The sequence below is a fragment of the Meleagris gallopavo genome, chromosome 4, assembly GCF_000146605.3.
Source record: "Meleagris gallopavo isolate NT-WF06-2002-E0010 breed Aviagen turkey brand Nicholas breeding stock chromosome 4, Turkey_5.1, whole genome shotgun sequence".
NCBI classification, from domain to species: Eukaryota; Metazoa; Chordata; class Aves; order Galliformes; family Phasianidae; genus Meleagris; species Meleagris gallopavo.
Window position 1 is genome coordinate 42,764,681 of NC_015014.2, and position 20,516 is coordinate 42,785,196.

Sequence of the window (20,516 nt, forward strand, 5' to 3'; positions counted from 1 at the left end):
GAGCACTGATAGCACAGACTTATTCCTGTAAACTTTGTTTCAGATATGGCTATAAAAGTTTTGGTTTTATGAGTATATATGTATACAGTTGCATGGGCATTCTTGTCTCATCCTTGATTTCTTGTTATGCCAGGCAGAGAGAGTGTAGTGTAGCTATTAAAAGCCGTAGGTTTAGCTGGGGCCCTATTTTCTCTCAGAATATTGCACCTTGGAGATTATGTAATGAAAGTTGAGCCGGGACTGGGATGTACACTAGGGCATAAAGGGCTTATCAGAAGTGAAAAGAGCACTTGGGGAGATTCAGGATACTGCTGCTGTTCATCCAGGGAAGGAATGAGCTCATCAGTTCTCTCTTATTCTCCCCAAAATGTGTTCAGGTCTCTCTGTTGTCTTTAGCAGCTTCTTGAAGGGGGTCACATCTAGGATATTCACCTTCCTTAAAGCTTGCCAGATTTGTTCTTTTGCTCTGCAATGACTTTCCTTAGCAAAACTCTTATAGGAGTCCTACTGGCCAGTTTCAAGTTGTATTGTTGGACTAAAACATTGTTCACCACCCTTTGCTTGAAGAGAGGACACAGTTGCTGTGAAGACTATTGTGAACCTGGATTACTTAGTAGGAGAGGTCAGACTTCTGCACTGCTGTCCTGGCTCAGGCCATTCACTAAGTACTACTTCAAGCAAAAGTTACATGAGTTGGAGAAAATCCACAAGTTGACATGTGGATCACACACTACCACTTGGCGTGCTTTCCAGTAGCATTTAACAAAACTAATATGGTTAATATGATTAAGCTATAACATGGGATGTCTTTTGAGTGGGAGTGGGGGTCGAACAGGAGGCATATCACATGCAGTGAAAAGTATTTAGTGATGCACGAGACTACTAAGTACTAAGACTAGGAAGGAGAAGGTGGAATGGTGTGATTATTTTAAAGCTTTGTTGATCAGACAATGATGGCATATTCAAGCTATTGAAAATCCTCTGAAAGCTTGGAAAGCTATTTTGGGTCACTGCTCCATCATACTATACCTAGTTGAACTGGTCTGACATGTGACATAAAAAGTAGTGGATCTCCTGGTGCATCCTCATCGTCTTCTAAAGAAACTGATAATTCACCTGGGAAGGAAAGAGTTTTCAGATGAAAAATAGGTATGGACAAAATTAGAAATTAGTTTAAGTGAAAATGTCCATACACGATGAAATGAGTAACTTTGTAATCTCCACACTTAATTTGTATTTAAATTAAATTTAAACTCATTTAGCCTGTCCCCATAAAAAGACGGGAATTACAAGAGTTAAATTAAATTACTTTACATCTACATACACCACCTGTTAGATATATATTTTATTCTAAAATTCTTATAGAAACTGACTTGATTCTAGTGACCCATACACTTTTCTGATTCTAGGTATTACAGGTTGCACTTTAAAACTATATTTTGGAAACAGAATGTAAAGTAAAGATTTACAAAAAAGTAGACTTTGCACATGGATTCAGATAAACATGAATTCATTTATATAACCAAACAAATATTTCCAAAAAGAACATTTAGAGAAGAATAGGATGAAGATAATGATGTTCAACAAAGAGTTGTGGAAATCTAGGGATTAATGGCACAGGGAATGCGGGAAAATACTTTGAGTAGAGCATGGAGATATTTGTAGCCGACTGGATTCAATCTAGCTTTTAAAGTTTTGCATTCCTACATTTCTTTAACAAGCAGCATTATAGCAATTGCTACTTGCATTTGGAAAGCAGCACATGTAGCACAAATTATGAGTCAGCATAATTTTCACAGAGGACAGACTATTAAATTGTGCTGTATTCAACACACTGTGTTGACAGGAAGTTTGAAATGATGATTTTGCAGTTATGCTGAGTGAGCTGCTGTCATTTCCAACCAGGTAGGTCATATCGATCAAAGCTACCTGCACAGCAGTACTGCAGTAATAACAGCAAGCAGTGATGAGGTGCAGTCCTGATGGAATGTAGCATCCCTGACTGCATCTAGATTTGTTTGAAAACATTATCCTAAATCCTTCCCGACTTTCAGCAAGACCCAGAATGACTCATAGATACTATGGCCTCATCTCTAACTGCTGCCAGCTGTCCACCTTGTTTCTCTGGCAGAAGCTGTAATCTCCTGCAACTGGCTTGACAGGAAGAAAGGTGTGCTCCTGCCTCCACCCCTAGTGCCAGGCTTTGTGCTTTATCTGCCTGAGAGCCGCAAAGCAAACTGTGGAGAGGGAAACAAGCTCTTTGTTGGAGCCCCACTGAATGGGCAGTGGGATAAACAAGCTTTATTTACAAGGTACACTTTAAAAATAAACTGCTTAATATTGTAAGCAAATAAGAACAACAAACATGAAATACGTTGTATTTGAAAGAAAGGATATTTGATGGAAAAAAGTAGTTGATGAGTAAAAAAGTTTACATGCGTGTATTGCATTCTCTTATTAATAAAGCTATGTATATAGAATATTTGTGAATGCTAAGTAATGTTAAAGTCCAGACATGAAAACGACATATGTGTGGCATTTGCAGTTTGCATTTTCATAGGATCCTTTCTAGTAGCTATCTAACTTGAGTGCATATGATAACAATTTCCTATTTCTGTTCTGACTGAACTGAAATTAGATTTTTTTTTCTACATTTGCTGTTGTAAAGCCAAGGGCAAGGAAAGTGAGTTTGTCCTCAGACACCTCTCTCTTTGATTTAATTGTGATTTTAACTATTAGCTTATCTAAATTACTTTCTAAAGGAAGCTGACTTTATAAGATACGAAAAAAAAATCAGGAAAACACTGCAGAAACACCATTCAGTCCTATAGAATTTGACTTCTTTTTTTCCCTTCTTCTCCTTCCTTCCCCTCCTCAGCAGTATCCTAGTAGTTGAAATAATCAAACAAAACTTTGTAGCTTTATATGAAGGATGAGTATGAATATTTAAACTGAGGCTAAGCAGAATGGTAAAAGAGTTCTTTTGGGAGTGTGCACTATCCGTATTGTGCATGTTAAATAACACTTTACGACAGCTAAGTTCTCCAGATAAGATCTGCGTAGTGAATATTATTATTTGGCACAGGTTTTAGTTTTCTGATAGCCTTTTGTTGTTGCTGCTCCTCCTATGCAAGGCAGAAGCCTTGAGTTCCTCCAACTGTTAAAATAAGGCTTCTCAGCCCCTTCTAAAAAAGAGAGAGGTAGAACCATGCGTCCCTCTGCTCCCGTAACTTTCAGTGGCTAAACAGAACTTCAGGAGGACACCTACAAGGACACAGATGTACACAGCTCTTAACAGGAGATACTTGTATGAAATAGTCCCTTTCTTCCCGAAGGCAGCAGAAGAGCTGTGATGTTGATGGTGGATAGGCACAGCGGGCTGTGCAAACTCACGCTGCCATCTGTGGTAGTGCCACATTCACATCTGCACCCACGAGACACTTCTGACCAGCAGCAGCACAGCCACAAATGCCACTTCAGCCTTACAACTGAATTTCAAAAGACTGGGCTTGGCAACTCCTCCTGTCATAGCCACCACAACTGTCCCTGAAGCAGCGCTATTTACTTGGCTTGTGTCTTTAAATGAAGGAAGTTGATGCTGTCACGGCTATTCGCACTGTCCGTGGTGCAGATGTGTGTGTGCTGCATAGCTGCAGGGCACATTCATTCCTTAGCAAGCTTCTATTGTGGCTAAATTATGGCTGTGGGAATCTTTGCATTTAAATTATTACCATTTGTGTTACATTATTACAATTACAGTTATTTTACAGTTTTACAGTTACTATTACAGTTTCATTTACTTTCTATTTATAAAATAGTTGGGGTTTTTTGTTTGTTTTTTGTTTTTCGTTTTTTCCTTGTAAAGGAAGTAGTAGAAATGCTTGTGCATTTCAGAGATATATTTCATTATACCACCTTTAAAAACAGATTGTGTCAATGCTTCAAAATGAAGCGTCTCACCTCGGGGACAAAAATTTTTTATTTTATTTTTTGTGTTTTTCTCCAATTTGGGAGTCATAACTGCCATCAACCCTTCCTGATTTAAACTCACAAGAGGTCGAAAGCAGATGAGAATTGAGATTAACAATTGGTGCAAACTGCATCAAAACACAGAGGATTACTTAAGTTCAGATCCTGAGAGGAGGGACTCTGATTTAGCTTTGTGCACTCCTCAGGAGTTAACAGCTTGTATCAGCCACAGATTTGGTTCTCAGTTCTGGATATTTAAAATAAAAATGGACTGTAGTAGCAATACATTGTGCAGACAGCACATGTTAAAATAGCATGAAATTGGCATTTTATTTTAAAGTGACTTGTGATAGATTAGAGGCTTTCTGCTAATGATGACAAATTAAGGTTGAGCTTTTAGTTAAGGTAAACAGTGGCAAGAGAAATGTTAATTCCTTTTTCTCAGACCTGTAAGACAGCATTGTAGAAGGAGCCTTGGAAGAGTACAGTGGTAAGCTATATGTCCAGCATCTCTGTGCCATTGGCAAGCTCCTCTAATACTATTTTAGTGGGTTTATTGTTTTCTTTAAAAAGATTCACAGTCTTAATTAATGTAAATTAGTATATACAAATGGAACAAATGGAGCTTGTCTTTGAATTTCTCTTTGTAGCCATATTATTTTAATACTTGCAACTATTACTGGAGCTTGTGCTTCAGTGACATTCAAAATGTGATGAGGAGGTTTGAATGCTGTCGAATAGCAGATTGACCCTAATGAAATGTTAAGCACAGCTTAAATGCATATGTAAAGAGGGCTGAATCAAACAAGGAAAGCAACTAATTTGGTTAAAAAAAAAACCCTTCAGAATAAGAGCAGTTGTAGTTACATGTTTTGCCTCAGAATATTGAAACATGATGATTTTTACTTTTCGGTGGCACATTACAATTTTTAATAGGCACATTACAATTTTTAATAGGAAGTTATTAAATATCCCTCTGTTTCTCAAAAAAATGAAGTTAATCTCTTATAGAATAATTTAATTTACCTTTGGTCATCATAGCTGAAATTTCAATTACAGAGAAATAAAAACTAGAAATTTCAGTTGTGTCACAAGTAACAGTTTTTGAAATAATTGTGACATTTTCCATATCTACATTCAGTTTTCTTTAAGTTTAGAACTGGAGCTCTAATAGTCATGGTTCCAAAGTATCGCAAATGAAATTAAAAGGAAAAAAAAAGCAACACACACAACCATCTTTCCTTAATTTAACGCATGACCTCTGTGCAGGAGCCTTGACACCAGAGTACTTACAGAGGCTTTATGCAAGCAGTTAGCGTGATTTGGTGAGAATTACAGTGTATTTACAGACTTCAACACTGGTGGGTGCTAATATGTCCTGCCCTGTGCCGGAGTGCATCCCATCTGGGGCTGCTCTACAGCACTGGCAGGCTGGGCAGCCTCAGTGCAGAGCAGGCAAACTTAGGCTGTGGGCTTGTTTGCCTGGGGCTGGGGGCTTTTCGTTTGGTAGTTTTTAAACAAAGGGAGGATATAGAAGCAGAAAGAGTTTTACCTTGGCTGCTGTCTGCGGTGGGACTGGCGTTGAGCCGTGCGGTGGTGGAGCACCTGCTGTTCCCCTCGGCAGCCAAGTGTGCGACAGGTTCACATCGCAGTATGGCATCCAGGTCATGAAAAAACTTCATGGTTTTAGTGGCATCCCCGGAGTTGCGGGCATATTTAACTGTTCTGTATTCATACTTCAGGTTTTTGTACTTTGCTCGGCACTGTTTCCAATCTCTACAAACTCCTAACTCCTGCAGCCTTTTGGCGATGTAGATGAATATTCCTTTATTCCTCAGGGTGCCGTGGAGCTGCTTCCTGATGCTCTTCTCCGACCAGATGCTTAGCAAGGCTTTAACCTCCTCCTCAGTCCAGTGCTTCCCCGCTCCACTCTCCATGTTGAGAGTGACCTGGAAATGATTCACTATTTCTAGCCAAGATCTGGTTCCCTAGGCAACCAGGCGACTGCTTCTCGGCGGCTCCGTGCGCCGCCCCGAGCACCGCGGGCTGCAGGCCGCCCTGAGCTCCACACCGGCACCCAGAGCCCCAGTGTGCCCTCAGCAGCCGCATTGCCATCAGCCGGCTCTCTGTCCGTCCCCTGGAGTGGCCTCTCAGCCCCCTGTGTGGAAAATGGTGCCGGGGTCACCACCGCGCTGCCATCAGGGCAACAAAGCCGGTTGGGCTGGCTTGCTGCCTTGAGCAAGAAAAACACGGGTGCAGAAAGCAAGCTGTGCTTGCACCCACCCCATGCTGGGGACAGGCTGCGTGGACGCGGTGCGTGGGTGCTGTGTGTGAGCGCTGCGGCAGCTCCTCTCTGCCAGCAGCGTGAAGCTGCTGCCGGCCGCTGTGTGGGCTGCGGGGCGGTGTGGGCGGTGTGGCAGCAACGTGGGCATGATGCACAATCTCACCATTGCATGGCCAAGTGGCGTTTGCTGTAAAACTTGTGGGCTCTTGTATGCATTTCTGTATGCATTTTTACTGTCCATTTACTACCGGTGATGAGTTAATTAAATGCTTGCTTACTTAAAAATCACTGAATTGGTAAAATGGCATAAGCCATTTTTGCTTGTGCTTACTCTTCTTCTATTAGCACTACATAAAAGATGTTAGCCCACTACTTGCAAAGTCCTTTTATTCATGATGTTGGCTTCTCTCCCTCTGTTTGATTTTGGTGATGTTTTAAGGGACATTATCAATATTGAATTGGAAATCATCTATAATATTGAAATTTGGATTAAAAGTTGCTGAATGTGTTGTATCAACCCTTAATCTTATTGCCAGTCATTAGTTAACAGACAGGACATCTTCCTGAGTTAAAATAAATGTACTTAAGGGTTTTCTTATCTCTGATTTTTTTTTTCCTCAGAGATCTTTCAAATCAGTTGTAGAGTAAATTCATTCAGATATGTATGAAGTTTGTTTTGTTCTGCTTTCTTTGAGTAAATGTTCTTTAAATGTTGCTGTACACATAAGTGGGTCTAGTGACAAATATAAGCGTTTTAGGGCTTAAAGAAAATCTTCAGTTGTAGATTATAATCTGTTATGTAGGTTTACAGCTACTTTTATTACTGCTTATACTAGATAATTCCTCAGTTGAGTTAAACCAGTCCAGTGGATGAATAGCAGCTTCTAGTATTCTAAAAATATTCTAAGTAGTTCTAAGAAAAACATCTTTCCCTTTTACTTCTTATTATGTACGAGAATGCAGTGGGATCTGAGCAGACCAGATGGGCTCTGCACAGAGTCAGGGAAGACAACTGGGAGGAAAAGCAGCAGGCTAGGGACAAGGCTGCCGTTTAGCTGATAGTGCTCTTCTGCTTAGCAAAACACAGCTGCCATGTGAGAATGGTCTGCCATAGTGGAACCATTTCCATTTTCAATGACACCATACACCAGAACTGTTTTGCTATGGTTCAGAAGCTTAGGTTTATGTTCTCAAGCACTTTGCCAGAGGGTTCACACAACAGTTAGTGGTGTAAATGCTAGCTTGATTGCTTAGGTGCAAGAGTGCAAAAAATTTGTGTAGGTGATCAGTGGGAGAAAAAATGCATTCCTTTAGGCAAAACCAGAAGTTTCTTCAGACAAACCCCAACAGAAATAGATGCTAGCTAGTGTTAGAGTACTAGCACTGCAAAGTGGCTTTTCAGATTAAACATCTGCTGTTATTTTATGCCTACACTGAAATTGGACTGCAGTAAGAGGCTGAGCCAATGCTTATTAATGGAAAGATTTCCACTGAATTCAGTGGGCTTAGGCACAAACCTTATGTGACTGTTTTGAAAAAAAGAGCACAACATGGGCAAGAAACCACTGTTTTGAATTTTGAATACAAGTGTGTAAAATGAAACAAAAAATAAATTTACATTAAAATTTCATGTTGTAAAGAACAGATGAAAAGCCACTAATCCATAGCATAATATGGTGTTTCATTCTAAGTATTTCCATCCTTTATATTTATTTGTATTTTGTCCACAGGGGCCAAGAGAGTGCTGGAATTGTGACAAGTGATGGAGAGTCATCTCAAGCATTCAAAGTGCACAAGGTAGAGTGTAAATGTTTTGCTGATGCCCAAGTGAGATGCATATTTCAGCAATAATAATTAGAAAGAGGGGAAGCAGCATGGTTTCATTTGCTGTTTTGGCATTGTCAGAGTGATAGTATCTAATTGTGTTATTTGGGTGATTTCTGTCTGTTTAAACTCACGTTTAAAGCAAATCTACCAATGTTATCCCTTCTGGGTGTAGCCACATACACTGTAGTAGACAGAAAGAAGTATCCAGATCAGGCTTTTGTTACCTTAAAAAGTGCTTTCCAAACTCCACCTGCACCTAAAGTGTTAACTACAGAGATGTGGAAGAGTACACCAATGCAACTTGAGAAGAGAAAAGGAAAATAGGTACAGGTTCTGCAGAAGTACATGGCCAACTAATTCTTAGCTTAGTGAGAATCAAGGAAATGGCAGCTACTTCACCTACAAATAAACATAAACTTAGTAAATGATTGAGTGGAGATCTGAGAAGGTCACCCAGTCTTTCTCAAGCTGAGAAAATCCCAAGGGAAGTTAAAAGCCATTAAATGACCACAGCCTCAAGTAATATGCCAGGAGAATCTCTGCAAGCTCAGGGATTGGTTTTGCTCATCCAGAAAAAGATAATCATCATCTTATTAAAATCCTGGAAGAGCAGAGGACTAGAAATAAAACTATTTCAGCAAACAAAACTGTGGAGCACACTTGATATGAGTGTGCTCTCTGACCACCATCAGAAGGCAGTTCATCTTTATGTTTAGGCATCTCTGAGGAAGATTAATTAAGCTGTTCAAATCAGTTTAAGAGTAAGAACTGTTTTGCTGCAGCAGCATGCATATCTGCCTGACTGTTCCATGCCTCGTGCACACTCTCATCTCTTGAGCATTGTGTTTGTCACCTTTTCTGGAACTTTCCCCCCTTCCTATCTGTTACTTACAACCTCATCCTTCCCCCTACACACTTTTAAATGCCTATTTTCTCAAATTCCACACTGTGTTATCTGTTCTTCCTTCCTGCTTCTGCTTGGGTTTCAACTTACCTTAAGGTTTACTGGAATTGCAACTTTCTTTTCAAGTGAGATTTAAAATAAATGAATAAATAAATCCTGCAGTAAAAATTACTTATCTGAATGAAATTCTAACAGGCAATAAAATAATCTGCAGATTTTCGATGTTACTGAGCTGACATACTTAACTGTCATGCTAAGAGTTTAATTGACTTTCTCATTGTATCAGCTTTGATATTTTAAGAGTTGCAGAGCATGTGATGTTTACTCTTATCCTTGAAATACCTTTCTTGGATTCAACACTTTTAAAAAGCGTAATAACTAAAGTGTAATAAACAGCCTGTGGAGTACAACAGATTTGACTTGTATAATCCTGGAAATTATGCTAATGTAAGGAACATTTGGGTCTGTTACCCTGGTGAAAATACATTTAGGATTCTGACTTTAAACTACACCATGAAAACATCTCAGCAGTGAAGATGCTACTGTGTCCATTTGTCCTCCAGACACCAGCTGGCATTCTTCATAGCAGAAAAAAAACAGAAGGGAAAAGCTGCCTGCTGCTCACCGCATCGATTTACAACACTGTGCATTAGTGCAAGCTCACCTTTGTCAACAGATTAAGCCAATAGATTAGAGTACAAACTGGACCACCTAAGGCATGGATATGTGTTCCTTTCTGATTGTTACCAGCCTTTGAAGGTAGATTAATAGCCCCTGATGAAGGTTTTTAATCCTTTGTTTTAAACTCTCCCAGAAGACTCATCCAGATTTGTCTGTTAGTGCCTTTCAGCCAACTCTGTGCAAGAAAAAATTAGTGTCATAGCTGTACTAGCCTAGGATGTGGAAAAATGTACATCTCTTATATAGATGTAGTGACACCAGTAACAGGAGAGTTTTGTCTTACTGTTGCATGCTTGGATATGCAGAAAAATCTATATTAAAGTAGATATATTATCATTTTCTGGTATATACCAGGCTTGGGACATACAGAAATAAGATTGCATTCACTAGGAATTTTTTATACTGGTGTAATTCACATTCGTTGTCCCACTGACACAATCTAAATCATCAAAATATTTCACTATGCATATTAAAGATTATGTACTTGTGTCACCAAATGTGTTTTGAATAGCATTGCTTGTTTAACCTATTGCAGTGCTTCAGATAGCCACATCCATTAACATTGGACCTGTGAAGTGCCAGATCTCCTGTTGGCATAAGTAAGCCTAAGTGAAATAAGAGCACGATTGCATTTCTGCACATGGTACAGATTTCATGTAATTTGTGAGACAATAGGTGACATTTGATTGGGCATATAGTTTGCTGAACCATTAAAGCAAAAGCACTACTTTGCTTGTGGCAGTAACTTTTTAACATGACAGCAAGTATCCTAAAACCATATGTGCAACCTCACTCTTTTTGTATTTTGACTATCCAGACAAAGAACAGAATTCTCTAAAGCTTGACTTTCTTTAATCTGCTTTGGTTGAGTTCTGCAAACGATTCACCAGATTTCCTTCCTCCCTATGTTATCCCACTGTGTTGTTATTGTATCCACAGCACAGGCCATAAAGCAATCATGACTTTTCAATCTCTCTCATGTAACTTTACAGATCCTAGAAGAGTCTTATCGTGTGTGATTTCATGTACATCACAGTTACCATACATCATAGGGAAACAGGGGCTTAGAAGTATAAACATTTTCCACAGGCAGCATAAGAAGCTGGAATGGTAGGAGGGTTTGGAATCCAGTCTTAATTTCTACTGTATGCAGGTTTTTTTTTTCAGGCTATTCTTGCTGTTAATTTGTTGCCACATAGCGCTTGTTGCCATAAGAAGCTCCTGACAGCTGACTAAAACGCTTTGACGCATTTCTGCTTTAAATAGAAGGCAACCTGGATGTATGAAATGTTTGTTTTAAGTAAACAAGAAAAAGCTTTGCTTCTGACATTGATTGCAGTCTGATAAATGGGAATGACTGCAATCTGATAAATGTTGTCATGGACCAGTATAAAAGCAAATCATATATATCACTAACTTGCCAATAGTATATCCTAAGTGGAGAATCTTGCAACTTTTTTCTTCTTTTCCTTCCCTTTGGACATTCTTTTTTCTTACGTTTTTAAATGCCTTAACTCTTTGGTTGTGTTTTTCGAAGGGTGCATTTTTAGTCAGGAAATAGATTGTTCAGTGGAAATCCTCAGAACGAAAATGTATAATATTTTGTCTAAAAATAGGAGTAATGGTATCTGACATATCATTGTGACACCTAATCAGCTTCTTTCTTTCTTGTAGATTTCGGGTTATTTCCCTTTCTAGCAAAGTATTAATTACCAGGAACAAGCAAAGTATTTATTACCAGGAACAAGCACAAGGAGAAATGAGCACACTGCCAATAAAACAAAACAACAGAACAACAATTTTTTTCCTTTTCTCCTGAAGGGAATGGGTCTTATAAATCACGTGTTCAATGCAGACAGCCTGAAGAAGCTATATGTTTCAAACCTTGGTATCGGGCACACCAGGTACTCTACTTCGGGGATCTCTGAGCTGCAGAACTGCCAGCCTTTTGTTGTAGAAACTCTTCATGGAAAGATCGCTGTGGCACACAATGGGGAACTAACAAATGCTGTACGACTGAGGAGGAAGGTTAGTATCTCCTGGGAGAACCCAGTATCATTCATTTCTGAGCATGAAGCAGAAATGAGCAGAAAGTTTACTATGATGAGTACTTAATGACAAACTACTGTGTGTTGTGAAAGAGCATCATAATCCAAATAGCCCTGGGGGAGGAGAAGCCCCAGGAAAGAGTAGACATTTGTAATTACTAAAGGGCATAACTCACTAGTTCTCTAGTCTATTTGTCAACACTTCTGTATGTCAAGTGAGAAAACTAATTCCTAATGATCATATGTTTAGAGCTAAGAGAGACATAATAATTAGGTGAGGTAATCATGATATGAAACGTTCTTGTTTGCAATATTGTCTTTACTTTCTGGCTTGCAAAATTCATCATGAGCACTATCAGGACACAAACATAAGGAGATCATCAAATGACAGATTTTATAGTCTATTTGGCTGGAAGAGTATTTTTTAAAGAACCTGCTTAAAATTTAGCAGATGTTTCAGTGTGAAATCTGTGCTATTAAATTCCATCCAAAATCTACAGGATCTACTCCTGCATTGAAGCAAGGCAAAGGTATGACAAGATAAGTACTTTACTACTGATAACCCTTTTTTGTGTGTGTCTTAAAAGCTTATGCGGCATGGTGTAGGATTGTCAACCAGTTCTGACAGTGAATTGATCACCCAGCTGCTGGCTTTCACACCTCCTCTAGAAAATGACGACACTGCTGACTGGGTAGCAAGGTGAGGATTACAGGTTTCAGAAGCAAGAACAGCAATCTACTCTCAGCATGGTGTGCAACACACGATTATGCTCACCTCTGTCTCATTGCAGAATTAAAAATTTAATGAATGAAACTCCAACTTCATATTCATTGCTAATTATGCATAAAGACATAATCTATGCAGTACGTGATCCATATGGGAATCGCCCTCTCTGCATTGGTCGCCTTATTCCAGTAGGAGACATGAATGGAAAAGGTAAATCATACGAATAAACTAATATTCATACACCTATATATATATATATATATATATGAATATGCACATTCATGTTAGCACATGAAGCCATCAATTTAAGTAATTACAGCTGCATTACTGAAGTAGAGATAGAAATATGTAATGCAAAAGACAGTATTGTAAATTCCTAACAGTAGTGGTGTAAGGAAAAGGTAATTTGTAAGAAGCCTGCAAACATTGTTTCTGTTTTCAGCAAAAGTGAATACTGCCTGATGACAGTGTCAGAATTAGGCACCCCAACTGCAACAGTGTATTTCTGAAAATGAAACTAAGTTCTTATCACCAAACTAGGAAAGCAAGGACGAACAGAATCACAGCTGAGGTTAGAAGGGACTTGGAGGTCATCTGCTCCATCCTCTCACTAAAGCAGAGCCATTTGGAGTCATTTATCCAGGACTATATCCAGTCCAGAAAAAATGTCAGTTTTCTTCCTTTCTTTTGTGTAAGACAGTCAACAGGTGTTGGATTACAGACAACGTATTTCTACTTTCCAAGTGCTCACATCAACTGATGGGAATAAAGTCCTTTGAGCACAAGAAAAAACTCAAGATTTTTAAAGCATACAGACATTTGGTTTGATCTGTTCTGTGCCTGTACTATCTTTATTGGAGTTGAGTACAATATTCACTGTAGTCAAAAGGCTATGGACACAATTAACATAAGAAAAAAATAAGGAATTTCTTGTCTAAACAGAAGTAATTGTATATATCTAGAGCAATTCAACTATAAATGGAAAAATCTGAAATATTGTGGAGACAACATTTCTGAACCAGGAATATGATGCTGTTACTACCAGTTGTGCCTAGAACTACTTTATGGTGCTTACATTTTTTAAAATGATACAGAAATTTTGGAGTGCTAACCATTGCAAATTTAAATTTGAGCATTTGGCAAACTAGAACATAGCAAGACAAGTACTGTATTAGGTATGCAGAGTGGTATCAAAAATTGTGGAATCTAACTATAACAGAAATCTTTTATTTCAGGAAAAGATAACAGTGAAACAGAAGGATGGGTAGTCTCCTCTGAATCCTGTAGCTTTTTATCTATTGGTGCTGAGTAAGTGTTCTGGTTCTCACTTGATCTGAAAGGTCTCCTCAAGCAGTAATTAAACATTAAGCCTCAAATTGCCAAGTATCGTAATCTCTAACAATGTAAAGACATGAAGGATAAGTTTGTTGACTGTTTGGAAGGGGAGGGGGGTTGTTGGTTTTTTTTTTTTTGCCAATTCTGTCTTTTGAGAGTTTATTTTTTTGATTGAGTTAATGTAAAGGAAGTTAAATAATTACATGTTCAGGAAATAAGAGTAAAGACAACCTCAAGAATGCCTCTTGTTGCTTTAAATTTGAATATCCTTATCGATTTTAATTTTACCCTAGTTAGCAGTGAAATTCATGTTATTATAAAGTAATGCTATGGAAGAGGTTGCAGTGGTAGCTTATGGGTTGTACTAACTTGAGCAATAGCATATGCTGCCTATCAAATGGCCTCCTTGTTTCAAAAAAGTGACAGGCACTTGAAACTATTTCCATAGGTGCAAACACATTAGATCTATTAAAGCAATACATGAGATTCACATTCCCTCCCTACCTAAAACACTGTAAAAAGAAAAATGGAACACTTTCTTGAAACAAAAAGAGATTGAAGGCTCATTGGGAGATGTCAAAAAAAAAAAGAAAAAAGAAAAAGAGCAGTTATATTTAATTTCTTAATACGAGATTACAAAAATATGCATTTGGGTAACACACTACCCAAAGAAAGAAAAGCAAAACCAGGAAAGAATGTAATAACTTTAGTAGTCTTTTATTGTCTTCTGTATAGTATTCTTGTGGGTGTGTTTTTCTGTGTTTTTTGTACTGGATTACATCCCACATATGGGAAGAATTCTGTGGTATCACAGTATTAATTTATTGCTATTAGGTGCTAATTCAGGCCATTCTAGTAAAGGTCACTTCTCTTACCATGTTGGTCATAAAACAGGTCAACTCCTAAGACAAGAAAAAGATCATATTCTAAAGCAGTTTTCCCACCAATAGGGTTTATGTTTTAAAACTGTCATTCTAAATGCTGCGTATTTCTCTTTCAAGGTACTATCGTGAGGTACTTCCTGGAGAGATTGTGAAAATATCCAGGTACGATGTCCAAACATTGGATGTTGTACCAAGACCGGAAGGAGATCCGTCAGCATTCTGCATCTTTGAATATGTTTATTTTGCAAGACCAGACAGTATCTTTGAAGGTGAGAAGATGTAATGTACAAACCTTCTGCCTCCCGAAATAATGGGAGGTTATATTCTGGAGGACAACTGACTCTAGAGAGGATCTCAAATCATTGCAGAGTGGCAGTGAGTGTGAGCTTTCACAACAGGGCTGGCACAGAATGGGCTCGCACAGTTCTTGAGGATATAAGACTCAGGAGAAGCATGTAGCATCACCTTCCTGTTCCTGTCTGTGTATACTGCCTCAGTCAGGCCTGCCTGCGTAGCCTCATGGAAAGGACAAAAAGAACCACAAACATGATTAAGGTAGTGGAAATATCCCTTCAAAGCAAGAGACTTAAGAACTGTATTAGTTCTTAGAAAACTTTTTAAATAATTAGACCTATGAAAGAGAATCTGCTAAACAACGTTATCTTAGTGTTTTTGTTGGAAGAAAGGGTTACTTCAGGAAGACACTTTTAATACAACTTCTAAATCTGTGAATTATCTAAGTATTTGGGACTGTCAGTCTAATGTCTTTATTTCAGTAGAAGCTTCTGAAAATTGTCTTAGAGATGTGATATTAGCCAGCACATTCATACCTAGCAATGTCCCCACTTCCCTCATGTTCCCTAGTACTGTCTTCTGTACCTTTACCTTGCCTATGTCACCACAGTACTTCCAGTTTCCTCTCCTGGTTCCAAACTTTTAGGACCTTCAAAACTCTTGAGGCCTCTTCTTGCCTTAACGAATGTGGGGTAAATATAGCCAACTGATTCAAAATTAGTAAGTAGATAGAGACAGACAGAATGATTGCACAAACTTTGCTTAGGAAAACAGACTAAAAATAGAATATGCATATTGTGAACATGCAGGCATAATTTCTTCTTCTTTGCTCCTGTAAGTAGATTTTGTAACATCCACAGGAAGTTTAGTTACCTGATTAGGGCAGACTGGGTGTTAATTCTCTGTGTAGTGATAGAGTTTTGAATGTTATAATATGACATGATGGGTGGAAATAAAAAATGAGCTCGTGTGAATGACTGCTTATTAACTCCAAAATTTTTCTCACTGACTTCTATGCCTGCAACTTACCACAGACATTTGTACAGCAATCTGAGAGGAAATCTGAATTATGCATACCAGGAAAAATACTTATTGCTGTTCTTAGGTCAAATGGTGTATTCAGTCAGGAGGAGATGTGGCCAGCAACTTGCTATTGAAGCACCTGTGGAGGCAGACCTGGTCAGCACTGTTCCAGAGTCTGCAACCCCAGCAGCTCTGGGTTATGCTCAAAAGGTTTGTGTTAATTTGCTTTCTTTTCTCAAGTATATCTACACATACCTTTTTTTTTGTAGTGGTGTATTTCAGCACAGGCTACTAGAGTGGCCTCACACCTTCTGAGTCACTGCATCACTTATTTTTGTTATTATTCCACTCCAATAAGGTATTTCAAAGATGTTTGGTTATTGTGAAATTATACTGAATCCTAAGGTTTCTTTAAAGCACAGTAACAGAATAACCAGTTTTACAGACACTAACTCTGTTTAATGTCTCCTGTTTATAGTGTGGACTGCCATATGTTGAAGTACTCTGTAAAAATCGCTATGTGGGAAGAACTTTTATCCAGCCAAATATGAGGTTACGGCAACTTGGTGTTGCAAAGAAGTTTGGTGTTCTATCTGACAATTTTAAAGGCAAGCGAGTTGTTATCATTGATGATTCAATTGTGAGGGGCAATACTATTTCTCCCATAATAAAACTACTAAGGGAATCAGGAGCTAAAGAGGTAAGTTCATTTTTAGTCTGTACAGTACACATTTAAGTACAAGATTGATGGGAGGGTAAAGCACTGGGTTTTTACTTTATTTGTACTCTGCATTTTTCCATTATTTAAAAGTGCAAGTGTGCAAAAAAAAAGGCGGCAGGTGTGTGTGTTTTGTCATGGTGGGTTGAAAAGTTTATTTTGTTTCTTTGGCTTTGATTTTTGGGAGATTAAGGGAAGAGGAACAGGGGAACATGTCTCCATTTATAAAGTGCTAACTGACAACTAGAATAGAAAACAGATTAGGTAAGATGAGGAAAAAAGTATTGGTGTGATGTTACTGCCACATGCATTAAATACATTCACGTACTGCAGTAAACAGACGTGCTTTAAGTCATCACAGCACATTTGTTTAATTGATTCAGATTTTTTAACTGAAACAGTAAGCAAGTTTTTCACTGAAGCAGAAGTGTTTCATATGATGTTTGACTTTGTAAACTGAAACACCTGCATCAAGAATTGAACGCTACGGAAGAGAAGCAAAATCAAGACTGAACCTTATGGAACATTAGGAAATTGTAATGATAAATTCTAAAATTACCTTTCTTTCTTTGCGTCTTCAAATCTGAAAGTTATCTTACTTTTAACCATTCCGTGGCTTTGATCAAATGCTGTGTTCCTTTCTTCATTACTATTTTGCAGAACTTGGACTTTGATATTTTATTACGATCTGCTGAACTTCACCTAATAGCACTATTTTGAAATTGTGTTTTTATTCAGGTGCACATTCGTGTGGCTTCACCTCCCATAAGATTTCCATGTTACATGGGAATAAACATTCCAACAAAAGAAGAACTGATTGCCAACAGACCTGAATTTCATGATCTTGCGAACTATATAGGTAAATGTGGGGTTTTTTTGAAAGGTGGTTTTCACCTGCAAGGTATTTACTGCCTGCATCAAAATAAAGAACACATCAAGGCAAGAATGGCAAAACTGACAAAAAATCATAAAAGTTGACACACTAAATATTGTGTGTTCCCTCTGATTCAAACCAACTTAGCTGCATATTTTATGATGCAGTTAATGAATTTCTCTGACTAATGTAAAGCATTAGAATAATTCATAAGTTACAAGTAAAGGCTAATAACATATTTCCAGTACTTAGAACTCCTTCTGGGAAACACTTCACACATAGTGTTGCTGTAGGCAAATATCAGAAAGAAAATAGGTGAAAATCTGTTGTGTAATGAAAAACTAATGTAGTTTCACTTTCTTGACATTCATAAAAATGTATCCTAAATTTGTAAACACCCACTGATTTTTCTACAAATTTAAGTTCTTGGAATTTGCATCACTTTGAAAGAAATGACATTTGAAACTAATCAAAGAATGTTAATTAAATACATTTAATCTCTAGAGCAAGTTACATTTACAGCAGAACAAAGAACCAGTAACTTAATGTTGCTTGCGACGTGGTAAATAATGTGCTCATCATGGAGATAGCAGTAATAGAAATTGTGTGAAGGACTGTGAGTGACAAAATCTAGTATATGGCTTGTTGTGCTGCAAAGTATTTTAAAAATGGTTTAAGAATATAGCTGTGGTTAGAAAACTTTAAACTCAGATTTCTTGTGTAAATACTGTCTAATCTTAAAATTAATTCCTTTCTCCAAAATCATCATCATGAAGGCATGTTGAAATATTTCAAGTTTGTAGGATCTTGTATTTAAGAAATAAATACATATTTATATACTCACATAAAATAGTGAGTGTAAATGAAAAAGTGATTATGTGAAAAGGCTGTCAAACTTTTCTACTGCTACAACATTTTCATGACCTGAATACTGAATTTTTTTTAACATGATGTTCTTCTGCTCCTCCACGTTCCAGAAAGGGTATTATTGGTAAGAAGTTTAGTTTGGGAATTGAGTCACACGTTACACCTGCTTCCAGAGCTGAAATGCAAAATAAGTCTGTGAAACTGCTCAGAGTTTAGACAGTCTTAATACATACCCTGAATTCTGTTTCAATTTTTGCAACTCAGAACCTCCTGTCTAGATTTCAGTGATTCTGTTCCCTGTACAAATAATTGGAGAAGGGCAAGGCTTGTTATGGTCTTGTTATTTTTCATGACTATTGTCTTGATGTGAGGTGATCCACCTTGTATTGTAATCAATACAACAGTGCACTCACATTTTGTAAGAGCACTGCATTTGGAACAAAATTGCAGCTTTTAACTGATGAATTCTTTATTTCCTCTAGGGGCCGACAGTGTTGTTTATCTTTCTGTGGAAGGGCTCGTATCATCTGTACAAGAAAGCATCAAAGCAAGAAAAGAGAATGAGAACAGTCTTAAAACCCAGAAATCGCGTGTTGGAAAGATTGGTCATTGCACAGCATGTCTCACTGGAGAGTATCCTGTAGAGCTAGAATGGTGAATTTTTAGTGGATAGACATTGGTTCATCCATTGATGAATGCACCTGTTTCAAAGATGCCTTCTTGCTAGTAGCCTTCTTACGTTTAGGTAATATGTAAAGCTTACCAGAGCTAACTGATTACTGTTACTAACTACGTCTTTATGGAAATGGCTTAGATAAAGTCTGTGCTGACAAAAACTATCTAAGCAAATTAAAATATAAAACCATATAGTTTTGAAGCACAGTTGTGCTTTCTATTTTCTCTAAAATATTGTAAAAACCAAAGTGTTTATAATTATTTACCAGTCCCAAAGCTTTTTGTTTTAGTCTTGCCCTGACTGTGAGCTGTGTCAGATTTATTCACAAAGTTGAAGAACAAATTATAAATCATATGGTGTAATTTCAAATTATCAAAATCAGTACAAGGAATGTGAAGCTTGCTTCTCTCTTTTGGAAAAAATCTGAAGAGTCAAATTGCTTCCTTGGCAGCTTTTGCTTAGATTTTAAAAAAATATATCTTACTAAATAGCCATTTATATATATATAGCTAAATAGCATATAAGCTAAATAGCCATTATAAATCAAGCCCTTTGTACCTAAGTGTCCAGATTCCATGAACATAATGTCTGTTACATGATTTTAAAAATGAACACTCAGGGAGATTGTAAGCCAAAAGCTTTCTATGTTTGTAACTTCAAAATTCTTTTCCGAAGTCCAACGCATATCTTCAGGTGTTTTCCAGTGGCCAATAGAATGTGGAAAGAGAAAAACACTTGGCACTGCCATTTTTTATTTTTTGTTTCACATCTTGTTTTCTCCAGGACAAGTCCTGACAATTTCTGAAGTCTGAGCTATTACTCAGTGTGCTCTATCTATGTTAACGTCCAAACTTCACTCAAAAATATAGTCACTTTCTTAACAGTAAGTGTGATATAACAACTGAAGATTGTGTTGTTTTGGCCAGACTCTTCTTTTTACACTTCACTACTGTTAAAATAAATGTAATGTTTCAAAAGAAAGAGTTTTGAAGAACCATTAGTATTGAACTTTTTAATTGTATTAGCATAATATTTTTAATTGGTCACAGTTAGTTACTTGTATACATAAAGATCACCTCAAAATGAACCACTAGCTGAAACAGAAAAGCACCTTTTGAAACTACTGCAAATGAACGCACAATTGTAAAAAATATTTTGTATACCTGTGTTTTTTCACAAAGTACCAGCAACTTGATTTTAGATTATCTATTTAATATTGTGTATTTTGGCCTTAAAATTACATGTGACACTGCTACAAAAACAGAGAAAAATAAAAGTTTAAGAGCTTTTTTCTTCCCCATCTTGCACATAGTTGAGAATTACAGCACTGGTCATTATATTAAAAATTGAGCTTACTTAGGTGGAATTTGTAGCAATTGTGCCTGATACATGATCACAAAAGTCT

The 20,516-nt window shown here is 37.6% G+C and overlaps 2 protein-coding genes across 2 annotated transcripts; one reads left to right on the forward strand and one right to left on the reverse strand.

The window, feature by feature from the left end:
• Nucleotides 1–507: 507 nt before the first annotated feature.
• On the reverse strand, nt 508–7,851 carry LOC104910751 (phosphoribosylaminoimidazole carboxylase and phosphoribosylaminoimidazolesuccinocarboxamide synthase). The gene is made up of 2 exons (XM_031553131.1): nt 5,522–7,851; nt 508–1,116 (listed from the first exon to the last, which is right to left on the reverse strand). Exons 1-2 carry the CDS (start codon nt 5,904–5,906, stop codon nt 1,019–1,021), a joined length of 483 nt encoding a protein of 160 aa, XP_031408991.1. The 5' UTR covers nt 5,907–7,851; the 3' UTR covers nt 508–1,018.
• PPAT (phosphoribosyl pyrophosphate amidotransferase) lies at nt 6,139–20,407 on the forward strand. The gene is made up of 11 exons (XM_010710158.3): nt 6,139–6,184; nt 7,899–8,050; nt 11,487–11,693; nt 12,301–12,413; nt 12,505–12,650; nt 13,676–13,748; nt 14,777–14,928; nt 16,059–16,186; nt 16,455–16,676; nt 17,433–17,553; nt 18,918–20,407. Exons 1-11 carry the CDS (start codon nt 6,139–6,141, stop codon nt 19,091–19,093), a joined length of 1,536 nt encoding a protein of 511 aa, XP_010708460.1. The 3' UTR covers nt 19,094–20,407.
• Nucleotides 20,408–20,516: the final 109 nt, after the last annotated feature.

What these genes read in the sequence shown, in the direction of transcription:
- LOC104910751 (XM_031553131.1), bottom strand. Translation starts at nt 5,906, where the DNA reads ATGGAGAGTGGAGCGGGGAAGCACTGGACTGAGGAGGAGGTTAAAGCC. An exon ending in CACCGCAGACAGCAGCCAAG is followed by an intron (nt 1,117 to 5,521) that starts GTAAAACTCTTT and finishes TTTCCTTCCCAG; the next exon opens with GTGAATTATCAGTTTCTTTA.
- PPAT (XM_010710158.3), top strand. Translation starts at nt 6,139, where the DNA reads ATGGTGCCGGGGTCACCACCGCGCTGCCATCAGGGCAACAAAGCCG. An exon ending in ACTGCTGACTGGGTAGCAAG is followed by an intron (nt 12,414 to 12,504) that starts GTGAGGATTACA and finishes GTCTCATTGCAG; the next exon opens with AATTAAAAATTTAATGAATG. An exon ending in CTCTGGGTTATGCTCAAAAG is followed by an intron (nt 16,187 to 16,454) that starts GTTTGTGTTAAT and finishes TCCTGTTTATAG; the next exon opens with TGTGGACTGCCATATGTTGA.